This window comes from Osmerus eperlanus, chromosome 13 (genome assembly GCF_963692335.1).
Source record: "Osmerus eperlanus chromosome 13, fOsmEpe2.1, whole genome shotgun sequence".
NCBI lineage: Eukaryota > Metazoa > Chordata > Actinopteri > Osmeriformes > Osmeridae > Osmerus > Osmerus eperlanus.
The window spans coordinates 703,692-728,243 of NC_085030.1; the positions used below are offsets into that span (position 1 = coordinate 703,692).

The window sequence follows — 24,552 nt, forward strand, 5'->3', positions numbered from 1 at the left end:
GAGTTAACTACTTTAGTTAAACGTGCGAACTAATACTGTTAGTTAACTGTGTGAACTAAAACCCTGAGTTAACAGGGTAAATTAATGGTAATACCTTAATTAATGTGTTAATTACCACAATGGCGGCATCCATGGATTGAGACGGTACTTAATCATTTGTTAATAGTCATGTGCCTCCCCAAGTAAAGTCATAACATAATGATACATTCACTAATCATTAACTAAATATTCACAAAAACAAATACTGTTTTTTCAGAGACAACATTGAAATAAACTTTATTATGAGTTGGAATCTTGGATTACATTCAAAACTAGAGAGGGTACAATTTCTGGGGAAATTGTAGGGTGTGCTTGCTTGCGTCGGTTGCACAGGGGTCCGTTTTTTAATGACATTTTTACAACTGATATTTCTGTATTTTATATAAAAATGCATACTTATTATTTATAAAGATTACATAGATTTAAAAGCATTTTTTTTGCTGCTCATTTACAACTGAAAATACGAGTGAAGTGTAGAATTAAATGGATGTCTTCTCATTTCCCCTGCAAGAGGCAGCCTCATCGTTGAATCAAAACGAATAAATTTGGCAGACCGGTGTACAAATTGTCTAATAATCTCTATGACTTAAACGTCCTTTTAAGTTTTTCCCTTCTCGTGATATTTTCATGCATTTAGCCTACTCATTGCATTCATTCATTAATAAAGAACCCCCTTTGAAGATTATTCTACGACGTTACCGGCAGTAGAAGATGGAATCGCAATTCAAACAGTACCATCTGCTAACTGAAAATATGCACCCCAAAACGTAAATAAGCTTGACATTTATTTAGTGGAAAATCGCTCATTCATAAAAAGCTCACTGGTAGCGATCATTGTCAGTAACAACGCAAAATGTAGCCCTGTGTGGAGAAGCTGCCCCGGTAAATTGTACTACTACGGTACAGTACTAGACTAGCGTTACTGCTGTGTTCGTCTCGGTAGCGATTGCGTTGGTTGAATTGGATTTAACGTTCCGTTGTACGGTTTAGGCTGAAATTAATTATTTTCATGAACAGATTGACAAAGTTTAGGCTGTGGCAATGAAGTTCAGGTTAGTAGTTAGATAGACTTTTGATTTAAGTAAGGGGAGTGCCGAACATGTTCTGTCGCCGTTTGACTTCCTACAGCTGTGTAGATGTTTTTGTAGTGTCTCGCGTAGGCTACAGCGTTGCAGTGATACACTGGATTGAAACCACAGGTAATGATAATTTCACCCACAAATCGTTTACTTGTAATCTAATGTCATAATAAATCCTACAACGAAAATGTATATGTGAGGAATGTTTATTTTAACGATTGAAAACAGATACATCATAGACCACTGTAGTATGTGTTGCCCGGGCAACACAGGCTAACGTCATGATGCTAATACTTCAGTGAAATAGTAGACTACTGTTTCCGAAAGTAGATGAACTTCCTTAATAATATCAGCTTATACTGTACATTACACATCACAATTGTGTGTCATATCACAAAGTAAAATGAGTAAATAGTTATCACCCTGGCCTCTTTGCTTGTGGCGTTTCTGCAGCTGCCTTGCAGTAAAGCTATAGTTAGCCTAGCTATCCCCCAAGTTAACAGATGCGAAACGAATGTTCTGCCAAAGGTAGTCACGCGTGTTTTCGTGACGTTAGTGACGTAAGTAACGTCAGTGACTGTGGCTAGCAAATTAGCCACCGTTAGCTTCACTTTTCGCCACAAAAACGTAACTTCAGCCTAAACCATGCAACGGAACGTAAATTCCAATAGAAGCAACTCAATCGCTACCAAGACGAAACTCAAATATTGACTGAGTTTTAGGGGGGCAAAAAGAATAATAATAATAACTAGAAAAGGCTGTTCCTGCGAAACAGCAGTGAGAATGCTGAAAACCTGAATGGGGATAGCTGACCATGCTAAAAAAGCTGAAAATAGTGAAAATTTAGTAGAAAGTTATAAGCTGAAGCTTCAAAGCAACCGAAAGGTATTTTGAAAGGGGCTGGAGCAGCATTCCAACAATGATTTGAAAGGATTTACCATTACTTTTAAAGGGAGAATAATTTGCACAAAAACCTTTATATTTTAAAAAGTATAAAAGTGAGAAATGAGAAAATACCCGCAAGCTGAAATGAATTTCAAAAATGTGTGAGTGACACAAAAGAGGCAGTGTGGAAGCTGAACTGCATCATCTTAACAAAGCTAAGAGCTAAAATTGCCTACAATGCGGGAGAAGCTGAAAGCTGAACTGTTAAACAGAAGAAGTAGGCTAGCTAGTCGGAACAAGAATATTATCGTTTTAACAGCTGAAATTATAGTTGGGATAGTAATAGCAGTAGCAGATGTTGCCTACCATTGAGTGCGTTTACTCGGCTTTCTTAGTAGGATTCAATGTGTTGATGGAATGAAACATACAGCAGTAGAGCCGATACAGGAAGACACGGCGACACTTTGTTGCAGAAGGATGATGGTGCAAGTTTTGTCCGTGGAGCATACAACGATTAATAAAAAAGAATCATGTAGACGCGTTTATTGAGTAATCGCATAACTAATTACACATGTAAACGGAGTAATCGTATTATTGGCATAAACCGACAATTGCTAGTAATCGTGTTTCTCATGGTCAAGTAAACGTACAGTACCAATCACCTGTGTGAGAGACTGAGTGGTGCGTGTCTGTCGTTACGGTGATGGTGCAGCTATGATTGCTAACGCGCTGAGGGCAGAGAATAAGAGAAATGTAGCTAGAATCCACACCTCAAACAAGATAACCTAGACGCAAAACTGTACGTCCAATCCAAAATATAAGGATATTTTCCGAGACCCAAGACTCTGCCGAAACCAGAGATATTCTTTATATGTCTGTGCAGTCAGAAATACGACTCTACCTGCAGTTTCAAAAACGTGTTCCTTTTGCTTTCCTGGTGCTTGTTTGTTTGGTTGCCACGGTGATGGCGCAGCTGTGATAGCTAACGAGCTAGGCAGAGAGAAAAACGAACATTTACCTAGCATCCACACCTCAAACAAGTTGACCTAGACGCAAAACTATACGTCCAATCCAAAATATAAGGATATTTTCCGAGACCCAAGACTCTGCCGAAACCACAGATGTCCTTTATATGTCTGTGCGGTCAGAAATACGACTCTATCGGCAGTTTCAAAATCTTGTTCCTTCTTGCTTTCTCTGACTGATTTTACTCACCTCTCCATTGAAGTTAGTGAGAGAATTTGAAAGGCTGCTCTCGCTTCAAGGCTCATAGCTGAAAATCTGTAAATGTGAGCTCTTTAGTAGTTACATTGGCTGAAAGAGGACAAGTTTTCCTACATTTTAAGGTATAACTTGTTTCTGTAAGTTAAACTATATGAACGTTAGAGGAATTTGTTTGACAAATTAGTTGAATATCAGAAAAAGAGCAGCAAGCAGAGTGTGCCACTCTGTTTGCTGCTCATTCATAAAAATCAAGAAAGAGCAAACATTTTAATGTATTTCAAACTGTCATAATTCAAAATTGGCTGAACATTTGAAAAAGCTGAATCATTTGGGAATAGCTGAATGTCTTGTGAACATTTTAAAGGTTGAATGGTGTCTCTAGCTGAAAGTAAGCTGAAGTAGTTACGTTTGAAAGAGGAGGAAGCTTTTTAATGATTTGAAAGGATTTACCATTACTTTTAATGGGAGAATAATTTGCACAAAAACCTTAATGTCTTAAAAAGTATAAAAGTGAGAAATACCAAAAGTCATAGCCATCATCTCCTGAAGGAGCTGAACGTTTTGATACAAAAGTTGTAGGAATCGGTTAAAGTATGCAGAACGAGTTAAAGGCCAAAAAACGGCGGAAGAACTAAGAAGTTGAAAAACAATAGTGAGAATGCTTAACAGCATTCTCACAACTAGAAAAGGCTGTTCCTGCGAAACAGCAGTGAGAATGCTGAAAACCTGAATGGGGATAGCTGACCATGCTAAAAAATCTGAAAATAGTGAAAATTTTGTAGAAAGTTATAAGCTGAAGCTTCAAAGCAACCGAAAGGTATTTTTGAAAGGGGCTGGAGCAGCATTCCAACAATGATTTGAAAGGATTTACCATTACTTTTAAAGGGAGAATAATTTGCACAAAAACCTTTATATTTTAAAAAGTATAAAAGTGAGAAATGAGAAAATACCCGCAAGCTGAAATGAATTTCAAAAATGTGTGAGTGACACAAAAGAGGCAGTGTGGAAGCTGAACTGCATCATCTGCATCATCTTAACAAAGCTAAGAGCTAAAATAGCCTACAATGCGGGAGAAGCTGAACTGTTAAACAGAAGAAGTAGGCTAGCTAGTCGGAACAAGAATATTATCGTTTTAACAGCTGAAATTATAGTTGGGATAGTAATAGCAGTAGCAGATGTAGCCTACCATTGAGTGCGTTTACTCGGCTTTCTTAGTAGGATTCAATGTGTTGATGGAATGAAACATACAGCAGTAGAGCCGATACAGGAAGACACGGCGACACTTTGTTGCAGAAGGATGATGGTGCAAGTTTTGTCCGTGGAGCATACAACGATTAATAAAAAAGAATCATGTAGACGCGTTTATTGAGTAATCGCATAACTAATTACACATGTAAACGGAGTAATCGTATTATTGGCATAAACCGACAATTGCTAGTAATCGTGTTTCTCATGGTCAAGTAAACGTACCAATCACCTGTGTGAGAGACTGAGTGGTGCGTGTCTGTCGTTACGGTGATGGTGCAGCTATGATTGCTAACGCGCTGAGGGCAGAGAATAAGAGAAATGTAGCTAGAATCCACACCTCAAACAAGATAACCTAGACGCAAAACTGTACGTCCAATCCAAAATATAAGGATATTTTCCGAGACCCAAGACTCTGCCGAAACCAGAGATATTCTTTATATGTCTGTGCAGTCAGAAATACGACTCTACCTGCAGTTTCAAAAACGTGTTCCTTTTGCTTTCCTGGTGCTTGTTTGTTTGGTTGCCACGGTGATGGCGCAGCTTTGACAGATAACGAGCTAGGCAGAGAGAAAAACGAACATTTACCTAGCATCCACACCTCAAACAAGTTGACCTAGACGCAAAACTATACGTCCAATCCAAAATATAAGGATATTTTCCGAGATCCAAGACTCTGCCGAAACCAGAGATGTCCTTTATATGTCTGTGCGGTCAGAAATACGACTCTATCGGCAGTTTCAAAATCTTGTTCCTTCTTGCTTTCTCTGACTGATTTTACTCACCTCTCCATTGAAGTTAGTGAGAGAATTTGAAAGGCTGCTCTCGCTTCAAGGCTCATAGCTGAAAATCTGTAAATGTGAGCTCTTTAGTAGTTACATTGGCTGAAAGAGGACAATTTTTCCTACATTTTAAGGTATAACTTGTTTCTGTAAGTTAAACTATATGAACGTTAGAGGAATTTGTTTGACAAATTAGTTGAATATCAGAAAAAGAGCAGCCAGCTTGCTGCTCATTCATAAAAATCAAGAAGGAGCAAACATTTTAATGTATTTCAAACTGTCATAATTCAAAATTGGCTGAACATTTGAAAAAGCTGAATCATTTGGGAATAGCTGAATGTCTTGTGAACATTTTAAAGGTTGAATGGTGTCTCTAGCTGAAAGTAAGCTGAAGTAGTTACGTTTGAAAGAGGAGGAAGCTTTTTAATGATTTGAAAGGATTTACCATTACTTTTAATGGGAGAATAATTTGCACAAAAACCTTAATGTCTTAAAAAGTATAAAAGTGAGAAATACCAAAAGTCATAGCCATCATCTCCTGAAGGAGCTGAACGTTTTGATACAAAAGTTGTAGGAATCGGTTAAAGTATGCAGAACGAGTTAAAGGCCAAAAAACGGCGGAAGAACTAAGAAGTTGAAAAACAATAGTGAGAATGCTGAACAGCATTCTCACAATAAAGAGAAACAGGAAAACAATAGTGAGAATGCTTAACAGCATTCTCACAATAAAGAGAAACAGGAAAACAATAGTGAGAATGCTTAACAGCATTCTCACAATAAAGAGAAACAGGAAAACAAGAGAAACAGGAAAACAATAGTGAGAATGCTTAACAGCATTCTCACAATAAAGAGAAACAGGAAAACAATAGTGAGAATGCTTAACAGCATTCTCACAATAAAGAGAAACAGGAAAACAATAATATATATGTGAGAGAACAAAGGTTGTGCCCTTGCCGAAGGCAAAGCACACCCAATTACTATTTTGACGAATGGATGACTACCATGCCGTTTGTAAAACTTTTTCATGACGGTGAACTTCTATCTTCGAATGTTAACTTTCCACTTTTCCCTAAACTCAGCATAATGCATCAACTTGAAAAGGGTGAAAGCTAACAGAGAAGAATGTAGCCTTTGAAGGGTAACGGCAAACTACGTAGAGCTGACTGCCAACCTCAACTCATACAAACTTAACAATGCTTTTTTACCCATTATAGTTAGAGCTAGACTAGCTAGCTAGTCAGCCAGGCTAGCGGACAGGCTCTAACCTATCTAGAGACGCTGAGGTGATTATCGAAATGATCAAAAACAGTATATACTAGAATTAACAAATGATGTGTTCATGATCAGTGCATAATTAAATAGCCTACTTTCTGAGTTATGTATTAACTGATGATGATTCATGCATTAGTTAAAGTATTAATGAACGCTCATTAATGCACCCTTATTGTAAAGTGTTACCAAAGCAGGTGTTTGGACAGAGCAGCGTCATAGAGCACTCGAGACCTGCAGCCGCGATCGGCATAATCAGGACTGTCGCTGCTGAAGGTCGACCCTGGCAGACAGAGGACTTTGCTTCCACTCTTTTATTTACTTGAATAAAAAGCTTTTAGTCGATAAAGGCCAGCGATGGCTGGATTAATCTTGACACACATCACCCATAATCAGAGCCTACAGCCCAGGCCATGCAATATTGAGGGATGTTGTTTCAGCTGGCGCACGCTCCAGGGATCACAGAGAGGTCTAAAAAGTACTTTGCATTTACCACACACTTACTGTAAGAAGCTCCTTATTTCAAATGGAGCATTCAAACATATGGGTTGATGCAAAGTATCCGAGTTGCGATGATCGATAGCATTTAAACATTTCATAACCATTTTGACTTCACAAGGCCTGATGAGACTAAAACGTATTTCTCGAATTACTAAACAGACTGACTTGAATAAATACTACATGTGCGTGTGCGTGGGCATGGGTGTGGGTGTGTGCAACAGCAAACCTCTTATTCAGTCATGGATTGTGAACATAACCAACATTTAGACAGAAAGATTGCAAACTGACTGGCTCTGTGGTGGTGCTGTACACTGATGGAAAGAAGTGAAGGAAAAATAACCTCACAGAAACAGTAGTTTGCTGAAGTGTGTGAAAACACACAGCCCTGTAATAGTGTTTCAGAATGGTAGCTTGGCTTCAAAATGTGATACATTCCAGATAAAGTCAAGTTAGGAAAAGTCTACTATATTTTTGTAGTAGACTTTGTATAGGAAAGTAATATTATATTTGTATGGTAGAGTAATATTGTTTTTATTGTAATGTAATATTTACTGTCTGAGAGAGGCCTTTAGAGATGATCGATGGGAGAGAGGATGCCATTGTTCTTACTCTGTCCTCACCACCAGAGTGAAAGAGAATACAGGCACAGGCACAAACACACACACACATCTTGTGTTTCTTTGCAGCAATCACACAACTAAATGGAGTCCTGCTCCAGGTCTCACCCACAAATGTCACTACCACCGTTCTCTTCAGACTGCCATTCACAAAATGTCAAAGGAAAACCAATGAGAGCTTTCACACCATTGGAGGAGGCTAGCAGATCAGTCTCTATCACTTTCCCTCCCTCCTTCCTTTTCTCTCACTGTTTATTACGTATTTCTGTGATTTTTTCTTTTTCACAGTTGAAGCCAAATTGGCTTTGTTTCGGTCAGAAAAGCTCACACACAAAAAACTGAGAGAGAAAGATAGAGGCAGGGGGGAAGAAAAGAGGGACAGGCGGGGTCGGTGGATAGCGAGAAACATTTTACAGAGATGGAAAATTTATAGAAAAACAGAATGAAAGAGAGAGAAAGAATTAAAGAGAGAGAGAGAGAGAGAGAGAGAGAGAGAGATGAGAGTGAAAGAACGATAACACATGTCAGGGTAAATATAGGAAAAGAGAGAAAGAGAGAGAGGGTGGGCAGCATCTGAGAGAAAAGGAAGGTGGAAGGAGGAAAGTGTTTGAGATAGAGAGCCTCATAAATCAAGTGAAGGTGAGAGTGCTGAATCAGGGTTGATTGTGCCTGGGAGAGACAATAAGCCCTGTAATCATCCCTCTCTGTAGACCCGGTCCCGCAATTATCTGCCCATACCTGACTGACGCAACACAAAGGCCAGGATCCATCTCACTCTGCCACACACACGCACAGGGACACAAAGACTCACACATGAACATACAACACACTAGGTGTGGGAATCTTTTGGTACCTCACGATTCAAATCGATCCTTGGGGTCACGATTCGATTAAAAATCTATTCACGATTTTTTCGATTCACAATTTTTTCGATTTGTTATGAAATTCAATATATATAAATGTAAGCAATTTATGCTTACATTTGATTCCAGTTTGCTGTTTAGTGTTACTTGTTTCTATTTGACTGTGATAGGCAGTTCAGTCAAGACACTCACGTGATTGATTTCACCATTTATTCTTACACATGACAAATGGTTTTACATTGGCGGAATGGATGTACATGGGGAAGCGCTCCCTGCCTTCACTGCATATGCAAGACACGAGTCAGGGAGCAACGAGTTAAATCCCCCACGGGGAGCACAGACAGACAACACGGGGGTGAAGGGGACGGTGGTGGGTGGCAGCAACGCAGACGGCAGGTTCGACAATGCGTGTGCGTGCATGGAGCGGCTTTATAGCGCTGCCTATCGAGCTACGCCTATGGCCTGAGAGCACGGCGATGGGTGGTATGACGCGCGCTGCCCGAGTGCCTTGCCTGAACCTGCTTCGCTCATTTAAGTGTTGAAGAAAAAAATCCCAATGCATCAAAACCTTGAAATGTATTGTTTTTCTTGCAGTTTTCTTGTTTTTCTTGCAGTAAACTCATTGTTATATATATATAAAAATAAAAATATTTTTTTTACATTTCTGAATCAATATGAATCGCTAGAAGACTGAATCACGATTCAAATGCGAATTGCAGCTCTCTTCATTAAGATTCATAACCTGAGTCATAACCTTTGCTTTAAGACACTTTGACATACCTTCCCCCCCCCCCCACCACACACACACACACACACACACACACACACACACACACACACACACACTCAACCTAGGCTGCAAATGTACCTTAAATTCAGGCTGGAACATCAGGAGGTTGAACCTGCTGGCCCTCTTTAGATGAAAGCACTAAAGCCTAAAAGCTATCTCTGCACAGCCAATATAGCAGTCTAATGCATGTAGGGGACTGGTAATTAATCTAGTCTACTGACTGAATAAAAAGGTTGGGTGGAAGTGAACTGCTGATTTCTTTCTTTTTAGTTGAAACGCTGCCCTCCTCTTGGAACGAAAGGATTGCAAATCTGCCCCCAGTGTTGGTATGTGTGCGTGTGTGTATGTGTGAGACACAGATTTTATTTACCGTTTATAGGTTCGCAAAAGCACTTGACATGAACATTCGGAGGAACAGGTTTGTGTGTTTGTTCCTTGTTTGGGGACATGTCACTGTTTATTGGTTTCACTGACAAAGCAGAGAACACAAAGACAAATATCTGTCTGGGGTAATTGGTTTTAGAGAGCATTCCAAATGATGAATTTGTATTTCCTTTGCTTTCATTGTCTGTTACTCTTGATGTTTCGAGATTTTTTTATTTATTTTTTTCACCCCCCAGGTAAGTCAGGGTTGGCATATAAAGTATTTGCTATACGCTTAAATGCTATAATTGGTTTTCTTTTATCAACCAAGTTTCTCTGTTATGGGGGTGTTAAGTAGGGAATGCAAGGACAAATGGGGGGAATAGTCTTCCTTTCATTTTCAAGGACACCGAAATCAACACAAAATGAAATTGGAAACCAGCACGTCAACGTCAACACACGGCATCAAGCCAAATCTACATGAAACGTTCCTCAAACATCACAAGACAAAATGAATGAAAGACACCGTCCAAATCCACCACTGTCTATTTCACTTGGATGTCAGTCTATTCTAGTGAGAGATCTTGATACCCCAGCCTTTAGTGGGGAGACAATTCTGAGTCGATGGCATTGATCTTTTTTTGTTTCAAAGCATTTTAAAGTGTTTTTTTTGCCTTGCAGTTGGCTCTTAAGAGCATGTTATGTTCTGAAACAAGTGCACCCCAAGTATGTGACTGTATTGGTGAATGTTATTAGACCGTGGTGTGAAATAGTGAGCCAGGAGCTGGTCTTCCTGATAGGCCGTAGATATTTGACACACCTGTCTCTGTGATGAGCCAGGTATCAGACTCCCCCAGAACACGATGGAGAGCATCAATAAACTTCTTTAACACTCCCCACGGAGCCTGTGTCCTCCTCTAATCACATCTCCTGTTCCCCTTTCAGCAGTCAGGAGGGGTAGAGGTGTGAGGTGAGGAAAGGGAAGGGGAGGAGAGGAGAAGAGAGGAAATCAGAGGAGAGGAGAAGAGAGAAGAAAAGATGAGAGGAGGTGAGAAGAAAGTAGAGAAGAGAAGTGAGGTAAAGCGGAAAGGTGAAGAAAAGAATGGATAGGAAAGGAGAAGACGAGGAGAAGAGAGAGGAGAAGAGAGGCGAAGAAAGGAGTAGAGAGGAAAGGAGAGAAGAAAGTATCACAGAGGAAACACACTACTGTGAGTGTACTAGAGGGTTACGACCTTTCCTTAATGAGCAACTAAATCCACTGACCTTCAGGGCAACACAGGCCCTTACAACAACAATACAGCGTAGGAGGGGCTGTCAGCCACCATACATCATTTAAAACTCATAGTACTGTATGTTTAAATCAGTCAGTCAGTCTGTCAGTCCTACATCCATCCAAGTTCTTAATATGTGTGTGTGTTTGCATGTGTGCGTCCATTGGCATGTGTAACGTCTGTGCGTGTGTGTTTTGTTCTGTATCCTCACCTCTGTCTGTGTCATACAGGTAGACAAACTTCTGCCACTTGTAGTGAGACAGCATGCTAAGCACCGCCCCCCGGAGGGCAGGCCTCATCTGGATGACAAACTGGACCTCGTTGTCGGTGGGGTAGGACGGCGTGACGAAGGAGGTGTGCAGGGCGCCACAGAAGGACGTCAGCGTGTTCATTGACTTCTTGTCGTAGAAGCCGAATATGGCATACACGCCCCTGGAGAACTGGGAGCAGACTGGAGGAGGGGGAGGGGTGGAGTAAGGTGAGGAGGAAGAGAAGAGAAGAGAAGAGAGAGAGGAGATGGGAGGGGAGAGATTGAGAGTGGTCAAACACATTCTGCATAACTGAGGCTCATGCTGTGTATTTGTGCGTGTGTGTGTGCGTGCAAGTGTGTGTGGTGAAACCCACACACACACACACACACAATACACATGTATTAGCAACACTGGAGACTGCTTGCTTCTTGTGGTGGAAGGATTCTATAACCACCATTTGGAGAATGAGACTTTCAGTTATACAAGAACTAGTCTTCATATTAGTCTCATTTCTTGTTTAGAGATATGTGTGCGATCAACTTATTTCTCCAATGTCCATGGTCCAACGGTTGATATCTAGCAGTTTTTACTGCCCAATGCAATGAAAGCTTTTATAAATGTAAATCTCTCTGCCTGGTCTATCTGAATAGAAGCCAGGTTGAGCCAGGTCCACTTTCTCTTAGAGGCCTCTTCATTTAGGCGCACAGCTGCTCTGGGTGACTAGGCCTGACAAACACACACTATTTATTCCCCCCCCTTCTCTTTCTCTGTCTCTCTCTCTCTCTCTCTCTCTCTCTCTCTCTCTCTCTCTTCAGCTGTCCTTTGCTTCTTAGGTTCAGCTTTCAATTAGCTCCAGCTTCTTTAAAAGATATGTCTTCCCTTCCCTTCTCCATGCTTTCTTCATTTCTTTCTCTCCTATTAGTGACAGCATATCTGCTATGCTGAACCTTTCTCTTTCAGGCCCACTGGTCTCTCTGTCTCTCTCTTGCTATCTGTTCCTGTCCCTCCTTTATGCTATCTGCTCCCAGGGATATCTCATTGTTGTGTGGATCCAGCCCCCTTCCTCTCATTCCCCCCCCCCCCCCCCCCCTCTCTCTCTCTCTCTCTCTCTCTCTCTCTCTCTCTCTCTCTCTCTCTCTCTCTCTCTCTCTCTCTCTCTCTCTCAGGCACACAGACACACAGACACACACACACTAACTAACTCCCTGCCTCACATCTATATCTGCTCTCCTTTTGCGGTCGGTCTTCCTCCTTGCCATCTGCTAGTTCCACATACCCTCTCTTCAAGTGGAGCAGTCTCTGCCTCCTTCTTTCTCTCTCTGTTTTTTTTTCTTTCTCTATCTACCCAGCCGCCACTCTAAATGTTCTGCCCCCATCCGACTGTTTCCCCATTATATCACCCTGCTCCGTGCCTGTGCCCGTTCAGAGTGTAGTAGACCAGACCAGACCGGCGAAGAGTTTCTGCCCCAGGCCAGAGTGAGGCTGGCTCAGGATAGGAGACATGCTTAGTGGAGCAGCAGCACTCTCCTTTTACCCAGCAACCAGCCTCTGCTACTGCTTTAGTCTCAAACACTACACGGCCACAACCCCAGCCTCCACCCCAGTTTTATTCAGTGCTTCCAATCTTAACCCCAGCCCCACACTAACACCAGCTCCAACCCTAGCCCCAGCCCAGACCCAAGTCTCAGTTCTCATTCTCAACCCAAGTCCTCAGTCATGTTTCAGCTCCAGCTTGAAGCCTCCAAGTAAAAAGTAAATAGATCTGTGTGAGAAGAATCAGGCCGTCTGCTTGTCTGAGGGCAAGCCTGATAACAGTGGATCACTTACTGATTCCTTGTGTATAACCTCACATTTCAATAATGTTTATTTTACTCACCAGCCATGTTTTCTTGGAGTAGATGAGCACCAGCAGACACACACACACACACACTCACTCACATACACACACACACACACACACATATATGAATATATAGAGCACACGTGGCATGCCTAAGGACACAGACCTCTCCTTCTCCCTCTCCTTTTCCATCACTCTCTCCCCCCCCCACCACTCTCTCTCTATTTCCCTCTCTCCTCCTACTCCTGCTGGAGGGGTTCTGCAGTTAACTGGTCAAACACACAGCGCTGTTAGGCTTTTTGACTCACTCTTGTGCTTTTGTGTGTGTCTCTGAATTTATGAAAATGTGTATGTGGTTTGTGTGTTTGGTTGAGTGTGTGCATGTTTTTGTTAGTGTGTGTGTGCTGTGTAAGTGTTTGTATGTGAGTGTGCTGTGTGAGTGTGTCTGTGAGTGAGTGCGTCTGTGTGTGCTGTGTGAGTGTGAGTGTGTGTCAGTGTGGGAGTCGCCCACATTTTTCCCTCCATAACCATGACAGAGAGCTGCAGGGACATCTGAGCTGCCTGGCTAGAGAAACCTGAGAAGCAACTGAAGTAGACATGTAGAGAGAGACCTACCCTCAGAGAGGGTACCCTTATAGAGACCTAGTCTTAGAGACAGCTACAGAGAGACCTTGCCTTAGAGACAGCTAGACAGAGACCTAGCCTTACAAACAGCTAGAGAGAGACCTAGCCTCAGAGATCATTAGAGAGGGACCTTGCCTTAGAGACAGCTAGAGAGACCTACCATTAGAGACCGTTAGAAAGCCCTAGCCTTAGAGACCACTACAGAGAGACCTATCCTTAACGACCGTTAGAGAGACATACCTTAAGAGACTGTTAGAGGGACCTAGTCTTAGAGACAGCTAGAAAGAGACCTAGCCTTAAAGACCACTATAGAGAGACCTAGCCGAAGACACCATTAGAGAGAAACCTAGCATTAGAGACGGCAGCAGAGAGGCCATAGCCTTGGAGACAGCTACAGAGACCTCGCCTCAGACACAGATACAGAGAGACCTACCATTAGAGATTGTGAGAGGCAGAGAGAGCCAGAGCACCCTGGTCTCCTGTCCTGCAGGCTAACAGCAGCCTGACATCCAGTGGGTGCTATTAGCGCACCCATGCGCCACCAAGCTATCCAAACGTTCCAAAGCTAATTTTCAACTCCAGGCGCTTCACAACAACAAAGCCAGCCAGTGCCTGGGAGCATGCCTCCATGTGAGGCTTTTAGTTTAAGGCTCGTCCAAGCACTGTATACTGTGCCATGTAAAACAATGGAACAGCATTGCCTTTGTTTGAACAAAAATTGCCAGTGAATCCACGGCTTGGCCTGGCTGTTTCCTAAACAACTCCCTCCTCCTCCTTGCCGCTCTCTAGTATCTGGGTCTGCATGTTCTCAGAGTTACTGGAGACAACTGGACTGTTCCAGGGCCCAGGGAACTGGGGATGAACGCTGTAAATGTCACTGGTGATTACATCTCTTTAGCTGTTGTCCTCCCCTCAACCCATCCAGGCTGCCTCCTCCTTCTCTTGCTTACTCGTTTTCTCTCTTTCTTTCTGTCCTTCCCTCTCTTTCGTCCTCTTTCCCTACCCCTTTCTCTGTCCCTCACCCTCTCCTTGTGTGTTATTTGATGTAGGCCTACCCCCGTTTCTTTCCTTCTCTCTTTTCACCCCCCCTCTCTGTCCTCTTCTGAAGCCGGCGATGCTGTCACGAGGAGATAGCTCATAAGTGCTTTGGGGGGACGGTGGGGACGAGAGATGTTGCATCAGCCCCTTGTCATTTGTAGATGCGAAGCGCCGCAAAGCGTTTTACTCAAATACCCCGCCCCCCCCCCCCCCCCAATTTTTTTGTTGTTGTTAAAGTCTCACCCCCGCCGATGTCCATGACACTTAAAGGAGACGAGTGCTTCTGCTCCTCTCATCCTCGCATCACTTGTCATTGGAGCGTGTGTCCTCCCACGCACTCTCATCCTCCCCCCGTCCCATATTAGGAACCATCATCCTAAATATAATTAGAGGGAACAACTAGCCCCCATTTAAGTTTAACAGCTGGAAGAACACAAAGAGCCCTGAGGATAGATGGACAAAAACTGTGCTGTGTGAACCTGGTTTGGGGAGGAGGTCATAAATCAGGGTGCATCGTGAAAGCATGGATTCCTGTCTACGGGAGATCCCCATAAAACACTCCTGTATCAGACACACTCAGGTCTGGTATAGGCAATCTTCCGGTTTGTTACTGCTGGAGCGAGCTGCTGTGTGTGTGTATGTGTGAGAGTGTATGAGTTTGTGTGTGTGTGTGTGTGTGTGTGCGTGTAGTAGTGTGTAGTGTTATGATGGATGACTAAGACAGCGGGAGGGTTGGCCGGGAGACCGTCCCCCACTATCCCCGCCAAGCCTAGTTAATCCAGACCCCCTTTTACCAGCTGGGAGAGGAAGGAACCTCCAGCCCAGCCCAGCACAGCATCACTGGAGCTGGGGACAATCTTATGCTGCTACCCCCTCACTGCAGCCCTGCACAGTACAACCTTTCAGCACAGCCTCCCTGGAGCTGGGGCCAAGACTCCAGGACCCCCCCCTCCTCTATCAATAGATCAAACCCCTCCTCCTCCATCCCCCTCTCAATCTCTCTCACCCCTCCCTCTTCACCGCTCTCCACCGCTCACAAGGAGCATAGCCTTCCTCTTTCCCTTCATCTCTCTCTCTCTCTCCCTACCCCCATCTTCTCCACCACCATTACCTTGGCAGTCATGTCTATCAGCCCAACAGAGTGCATCAGAGTTCTGACCCACCCCCAAAAAAATAAGAAGAAAAAAAAGGAGGATAGCAATGACGAAACGGCGTATCCCTAAAGCCCGGATAGTGACGCTTCACCGGTAGCAGATAGGGCGCTTTGCTTTGCGACTCTCAAATGATTCCGTTTGATGGGACTTAATTGATACATGAGACGGGGAGTGCACACGGCAGCAACCATCCCAGCCTTCCTACGTGACTACGACCACCCTGGCTGTTCCTAGACAGCGAGACCAACCGCCATCCAAGCAATTACCCGCTATCTGCTCCTTGATAGATAACGCACACAGGCATACACGCACACCCACACACACGCGCACACATACACACGTACACACGTACACAGACAAATACAGAGAGCAGCAGAGAGAGATTTCAGCCCATAAGACAGAACAAACAACAAACAGAAGACCCAGGTCACCATTTGCTGCAATGCAGAGGGAGATATAGTTAGCAAGACTGGCTGAACACACACACAACACACACACACAATAGCATTGCTGGAGGATCCTTCCTCTCACCTCCTCCTAGATGTTTAGTGAGGAGCATCCAACACTGTGTGTGTGTGTGTGTGTGGGGAGGGGGTCTTTGGTGCATGTGTAGAGATGTGATGTTTTCTTGTGTAGGTTTCAAAAGGCTATGAAACATGTAAGGCTTATGATCTTGTGTAATTGGATTTCCAGAAAGCTGTTGACAAAGTCCCTCACAGGCACTAATCCCTGCGATCAGCCTGCCAGGTCACATGTGTGCTCTCTTCAGATACTTTAGGCGGAGGAGAGAAGAGGTGTAGAGAAACACCAGGAAGAAGGTGGTAGTAGAAAGAGAAGGAAAGAGTTAGCCAGGGTTGGGCAATTGGTGAGGAGAGAGGAAAAAAGGTAGACGCAGGATTAAGAGGGATGGCTGAAAGGACATGTAGAGGGAGAGAGGGATGGATGGAGGTGGGTGGGAGGGATAGAGGAAAGAGGAAGGAGGAGGAAGAATGGACGGAAAAAAGAAGCGTGTGGGGAGCACAGATCAAGGGGGTGTGTATTGTGTTCTTGCATGAGCAGGGACCTCGATTGATGGCCTGCCAATGTACTTCAGCTGACATACACACACACACACACAGGCAGGGACATACACAAACAGACACACACACACTCACACAATTACTACTTATTCACCATTCCAACGGCAAACCCCAGGAAGAAAGAGAGAGGCAGAGTGAAGGCTCATAGGAAATTGAGTCCATCATGATGCAACAACAAGCACCAGTCAATGTCAGCAGATGTCTGGAGAAAGCTACACAATACACCACACCAGCGTTTCCCTACCATTGTTTTGGAGGGGAGGCACGCTCCCCCAAAACTACCTCCCGCCCCCTAAAAGTATGACAAGATATATATTGGGCTAGGACTGAAAAAACGGCAGTCACGCATACAGGCAATTCGCTTCCTGTTCACCTCAAAAAGTTACATTCATTTGCGACTTAAGTTCGCGCAAAGTTGCATTTGTTATTTACTCCTCATAGCCTGTAGATGAGTACCCTAGATCCACTGGCAGCAATTCAATTTGCGTGAATTCGCCTTTTTGCTCCTTGCGAGCAGCTCCGTGTGGTGCTAGGAATTGCAATTACTTCCTTGCATATACTGTGCTAGCTGTGTTATGCTAGCCCATTTAGTTTTGACTGGCTACATAATGACGTTGCTCGTCCACAAATGCCCTAATAAACACAAATAATAGAGTTTGCTTCTCTTGTTAGGCTACCTGTTCGCGATGCCAAGTATCTCACACTGCCTTGCGGGATCTATCACGTGACATCCATTGAAACTGAATTGGAGGCAATATTTTGGTCCCTGAAAAAAGTCCTAGGGGAAACACTGCACACAGCGAAGGAAGCTGATGTCAGCAGCAGTGCTGGCAAAGGCACGCCCCAGTGCTTGGGGATGGAGGCCAATGAAGGGGAGAGCGAAAGCAGTCTGACTGCACCAGGCAGAATGACTGACTGGTTTTGTTGTGGTTGTGAAGCCACCACACAGCAGCCAGGAGAATAGCTGTGACAGCTGAACGTCTCCCTATGTGTTTTCTTTCAGTTCTCATCCCTGACTTAAAAACCGATGATCAAACATCGTGGATTTGATTTGATTTAGTCATTTAGCAGACATTCTTATCCAGAGCGACTTACAGGGGGACTGTACCTACTTGCCTCGGGGGACTGAATGTCCCCCGAGGCAAGTAGGGTGAAGTGCCTTGCCCAAGGACACAACGTCATTTATGCATGGCTGGGAATCGAACCTGCAACCTTCTGATTACTAGCCCAATTCCCTAACCGCTCAGCCACCTGACTCCTTGTGGATGGACAAACCTCCATTTATTATCCCTGTCACTGTCACACTGCGACTGTCCATCTCTATGCATACTCTTCCAGGAGAACACACACGTGCGAACTTGTGCACACACATGCACGTGCACACACACACAGCCAGGAGACAGTCTGTGTCCCAGCGAACTGAGGTTAATACTTTACGACTGGTGCAGTCCTGTAGGGCTGCAGCAGAACAGTCCTGTTTACCAGGCGTGCTCTGATGCATACACATGGCGACACACACACACATATGTACCCCACCCCACGCTCACACACACAAACAGCCCATAGTCTCAGGAATATTCTGATTCTGATATATAAGAACCATCCTGAAGTCATGACAGAATTTAAGAGTCCCTCGCTGATCCCCTTCTAGGTGCAGATGGTGGACTGTTGTGACCCCTGGTCAGTCCTGCTCCCTCTAATCTAATTAGAGTCCTAGTCCTGTGGCTCTCACTGATGCTAACATCCAGAACTCTTGATAACCAAAGAGAATCTCTTTCTCTCTCTCCTGTCTTCTCTCCCACTTTGTCTCACTTTCACTCTCTTCTCCTATTGCTTTCTCACGCTTTTGTCTCTATCCTTCGGCTCTTCGACTGATTCTACCTTTCCCCTGCTCTCTCTATCTCGGTCATGGATTTCAGTACAGGACGATAAAATGAGCCATGCAGAAGGAGAGAGGAGGTGAGCCTCTAACCTTGTAACCCTCCCTCAAAGAGATCCCTTCTCTCAGCCTCCATCCCTCCAGCCTGGTTTAGTATGTAGAGTCTGTGTTCTTAGTGTCCTTGTGTGGATGGCTATCTGAGTAAAAAGTTAAGATAAGATCCACTTTATCTGAAGGAAATTTGTCTTGGACATATCTGCTGTAAAAAATATAATAATATAGTGCATAGGGTACATGCCTCAGTGTGAACTCATTTCACACTGTCCATCATACAACACACCTGTAGTCATCATAATGGTGTACATAACGTGTGGTTAGAGTAAAGTAGAGAGAGAAGAGACCCTTTATTCGGTGGTGTAAGTCGTCATCTGTGCGTGTTTTGACTGGAGATGGAGCATGCGTGTCTGAGATCTGCCCTGTAAGCAGCATAGAGAGCAGGCTGTAACCAGCTGCAGTACTGCCTACAGGGTTTGAGCACATGTAACAGAGGTGGTTCAGAGAGCAGGCTTGTGTGATGAGTAACCATGTGTTAGACTTCTGCATACTCTGGCTTTACTACTCCCTACCCCACCCCTCCTCTCCTCTTCTCTCTTGCCCTCCCTCTGCTCTCCTGTCCTCTCCCTCCTATAACGAGTATCAAAAGTCCCCTCTCCCCTCTCCAGGCTTGTCCTGTGCTGTAAAGGACATCAGGGGAGGGGGAGAGAGCCTCTCCATTGAAGTCAGTGGATTCACTCCAAGAGGCCCTTTTCATTCTGCAGCTGTGCTGGATTACAGCACTCTCTCTATCCTTATTATTTGCTGTCCCTCTGACTCTCTTCCATATCTAACTATTTCTCTCTATCACCTCTCTCTCTACCACCTCTCTCTCTCTTTCTCTCTACCACCTCTTTCTGTCTCGTTCTTCTCTCAGATAAGCTCCTTCTCGATCTGCGCCCCACACCAGGACGAAAACAACACCGCCTCACCGCGGAGAGATGAAGGGGTAAGAAGAGGAGAGGAAGAGCAGGAACATGAAAAACAGAAACATGAACTGCCCCCCCTCCGTCCACCCGGCGATGGAACGCTTCAATATTTCATTTCACAGTCACACACGCGGACACGCACAGATCAAGGGCCTGGGAGAAAACCGCCGCTAGGTTCGGCTTAGCCATGTGTATAATGGTGAGAGACACACACACACACAGACACGGCATACGTGGAGCTCACCGTTTGAGGGGGAGGCAGGACAGAGGAATGTTTGAGAGAGCACACATCACACTGTGTTACTTCTATACTGCCACCATCCATATGCAACAGGGAACACAACATGTGGAAGACCTAATCACTGACAGGCTTCGGGTGGCGTGAAGGTGTTCTTCTCCTCTCCATCCCTCTCAGAACATTAATGGGACGGCAAACCAAGGTTCTTTAGAAACCATTTTGGATTCCTGGTCGAACCATAAAACTAGGGTTCTCTTACAGATTTGTAGAAGCATAAAGTGTTCTTTAATTGTCTCTGTAGGTGTTCCTTTTGAGGTTTTTTGGTTCCCAGTTCTAGAACAAATGTTCCCACCTTACACAAAGGTTCTTTTTAACTAACGCTAAATGACTAAATGTAAATGTAATTTCTGACAGCCAATCCATTGACCCTTGTAAACTGTACACTATACAGTACATCTGCATGTGCAAGGATTTAAAAGAAACAGTCACTTAAAATGAAAGCTAAAATATTTTGGCCCAGTTTCCCAAACATAGATTAAGCCAAGTCTTAGACTCAAAACTTTTTTCAAAGGAGATCTTCATATTTATTTTAGGTTATGACTAGGCTCAATCCATGTCTGGGAAAGTGGCTGGTTGTGTTTCAGATGGAGACTGAATTACAATATTATCCAGTAAGAAGCACTGTAATAGAGACGCAGATATTGATTAGGACCACACATGCATGTGAGAAGCAAAGGAAGGGTGATGCAATGGAGCGTGTTCAGTAAAGCTATACTGCAACAAACCTCTTTCTTTACAAAACTACATACTAACATTCTGCCCAGAGCTGCCAATAAGAGGGCTGGCCAACCCTTTTCCTGGAGAGCCACCCTTCTCTATGTTTTCTTTCCAACCCTAAGCACTCACAATTAACTGTTTGACAAGCTAAACTGTGTTTGGTACAACAAAAATACTGGGGAGTAGTGTATCAAGTATCAAGTGTTGAACAGTCCTTGACTATAAATTGTGAGAGCTGGAATACAAAACAGATTTTGTGGCTGGGCATGGCCTTCCAGTCATTCAAGAATTCTCTAACTGGCCTCAACAAGCTGTTCATCTGCGGGCAGTTGGTGATCAGAGTTAGGGTTAGGAAGATACTAGGGAGCCCTGGAGACACTTTCAGTGAGAAAGGTAACACCTTTCCTACCCAACCCTCCATGTCTGCCTGTGTATTCCTTATCAAAACAAACGGATGTTAGGCTCTTCTACACTCTAGACCAGGGGTGTCAAACTCATTTTCACAGAAGGCCACATCAGCATTATGGCTGCCCCATTAAAGGGACAATGTAACGATGTTTGCTGATGTAAAAACATTTTTAGCTGTAGCTTTTGTGAACATATTCTGCTGCAATTTCACCCTTACAAAAAAGAAGTTTATTAAAGTATACTCATTTATAAGTATACAAAAAAATGGATAGTACACTTTTAGTTCACTTTTGATATACTTTTAAGAAGTATGCTTAGAAAATAGTTCACTTTTTATATACTTTTAAGTATGCTTTGAAAATAGTTCACTTTTTATATACTTTTAAGAAGTATGCTTTGAAAATATTTAACTTTTTATATACTTTTAAGAAGTATGCTTTGAAAATATTTAACTTTTTATATACTTTTAAGAAGTATGCTTAGAAACAGAAAATGGTCGGCTATACATGTCTTCTGGAGTAGGATGTACGTTTTATTTTATTATACAGCAAAAACAGTCCAAGTACATTACAAGTTAAATTTTTTAGATCCATCTTGTATATTCTAATTATTCATGTCTAGGAAAATCTATTATGCATTGCACATTGAATCTTTTTTGGTGCTGAAGCTGTAACCTTAATTACTGCCAAAACATTTTGAAGCCCTATACTCTTATACTATACTAATAATTATCAATTGGAGTATTAATGGAAAAAAAGAAAAAGCTACTTGAGAAAGAAGCAGACAGAAGGGTTGCATTATGCATTTGAAGGTTATACTGTCAAACTGACTGAAGAACGAAATAACGACGTGAAACAATGAAGATAGCGTGGCTCATTGGCTGGTCAATTCCCATGATGCAAGGCGATATATAGTGTTAAAATTTGCTGCTAAATTTGCCTGTTCGAAAATTTAACTTCATGAATTTCGTTTTTTTTATGTGTCTTCTTAGAATGTAGTGTTTTGTTGCGTGGTAATTGTCATTGTTGTGCTGGTTTACCATTGTAACTATGAGTTAAATGAGTTAAATGTGTTACGTTTGATAAGAATAGCTGTATTATCACAACGTGAGTGCATGCGCAGTAATTAGCTTCTTTCATCTGATCATCTGCAGTGTTAAAGCCAAATTATACTACTCTGACTCCGTTACGGACAGACGGACAGACAGACATACGGACGGAGTCGGACGGATTGGTTGAATTTATAGTACTCCGAAGGCTGTGGGTGCTGAAAACAATTCACCGCCAGAAGAGTAGGTGGCGCTGCACTGCGATGCTAGCTAGGTTATCGAAAAGTCTGAGCAAATTTACAAATTAGCCGTTTCATCAATAAAATAAGCACATTTTCAGCAACTACACTGCCCATTTCTCGTCACATTTTAATTCAGATGCTGATTTACATGTACTGTTTAGCTAAAATATGATTTGTAAAAACTTAAAGCAATGGCGGTCAAAGGATTCTGTTCGTCTTGTTGGTCACGGCAACCCCGCCCCTGACGCAAGCGGTTCTTAATACGGACCAATCACAGCCAAGGGGTATCCGTAAAATGACGGACGGACAGTCAGGAAAATCAGGAAGTGCACGTAGAGCTCTCCGAGGGGCTCGGAGTGGGCGTTCCACGTCAGAGAGGGCGTTCCCTGTGTCCGTGTCCGTGAAAACGGAGTAGTATAAATCGGCCTTAAATCGCCCTTTACTTGGCGAAGGCCCCCATTCTCGTCAAGTGACGCAAGATCGGCGGCGTTTGAGTGACCGCTAAACATTTAAATATTAGTGATGGGCATTCCGGCTCTTTTTCGTGAGCCGGCTCGTTTGGCTCAGCTCACTGAAAAGAGCCGGCTCTTTTGGCTCCCGAACAGCTCTTTAAAAAATAAATGTTTTAACTATGAATTTGACTATGATAGGTGTGAAAACAATTAAATTATTAAATGAAATAATACTCTACCTTAACCACAATGTCACAAAAATGCATTGATTTGTTATGGCTCTCCGAGTTTCGACTACTCGTCTAACTAAGTTGGCTTGGCCCTCCCTCATGCAGTATAATTGGTTGACACCGCGTGTATGATTGACAGGAACAGAATTTGAGGATGATCGTGTGCGCCTTTAGGCCTACAAGTATTTTTGTGCTGTTCTTTGAATTAGTCAATTATTTTAAATACAATTAAAATTCATGATTACATAATCATTTTATTTTTATAGGCTATATTAATCTATTAAAAATAGAGTCGGCTCTTAAGATATGCGATTCAGCTCCCGACGTTCACCTACAAGAGACGGCTCTTAGAGCCGGCTCATTTGCGAACAACCCATCACTATTAAATATATTAGTAACTGCTGACAGTATTAGTAACTACTTTCAGTATTAACTGAAAGTATTAGTAACTACTTTCAAGTGCACTTGAAAGTATTCCAAAGTATACTTTGCGGTACTTTAGGAGTTACACTGCATGAACTGAAAGTGCACTACACAGGTTACTTTAGAATATTCAAAGGTATACTTTGAAGTACTTTAGGAAGTATACTTCATGAACTGAAAGTACACTACACAGGTTACTTTACAGTATTCAAAAGTAAACTTCAAATACACTATAAGCAAGGCCGTCGTTTAGGGGTGAAAGGTGATGCCAATTCTAGGGGCCCACAGCCCAGGGGGGCCAAACAAAAATCCCAATAGCCTATTATGTAGGCTTCCCTTTCTATGACTAAATTATTATGCATAGGCCTAACTAATACTCATACTAATGCATCAGAGTTAAAACAAAGCCACAAAATCAAGCAAAATTGGAAAAAAAACGTTTATAAGCGCAGCTAGTTCAGGCAGGGCAATCGGGCAGCGCGCGTCAGTCATCGGGGACGCAAGGCGTCTTACTCCACCTTCCTTTCCTCCGCCCACTACCACACCCAGGTTAGCAGCGCATATCCATTGGGCCACGGCCGATAAGGCGTCTTTAAAAGACTCGCGGATACGCACACACTCACCCCGGTTGTTGTATGATCAGTGCTGCTGCCAATGCTGTTTCTGGTCCCGCGTCTATTGGCTGTCTTGTTTTTCGGCTTTGCCATGGGCGACTCCTCTGATTCGGAGCCGACCCGTTTGTTGGGGGTGTTTGGTGGAGGTTCCGATCGATCACCCGGAGGTGCACCGTCCGTGGACCTCGGTGACGATGGGAATGGCCAAGTTTGACGCAGCTCGCGTCTGGCCCAGAGATCGGCTACCATCACTGATTGGCCAGTCCATCGCATCCTCGACTCCCTGTACGACCGGGGTGTGTCTC

At 43.3% G+C, this 24,552-nt stretch overlaps 1 protein-coding gene across 4 annotated transcripts in view; it reads right to left on the minus strand.

Moving 5' to 3' along the window:
• Positions 1-24,552, minus strand: part of gria3b (glutamate receptor, ionotropic, AMPA 3b) — a 107,422-nt gene that overhangs the window by 58,134 nt on the left and 24,736 nt on the right. For all 4 annotated transcript variants that reach the window (XR_009931973.1, XM_062475734.1, XM_062475733.1 and 1 more), the window contains exon 3: positions 11,140-11,379. Coding sequence is in view for 3 of the 4 variants with exons in the window: in XM_062475734.1 (XP_062331718.1) it covers positions 11,140-11,379 (240 nt within the window). In the remaining variant the exon portion in view is untranslated. The remainder of the gene's footprint in view (positions 1-11,139; positions 11,380-24,552) is intronic.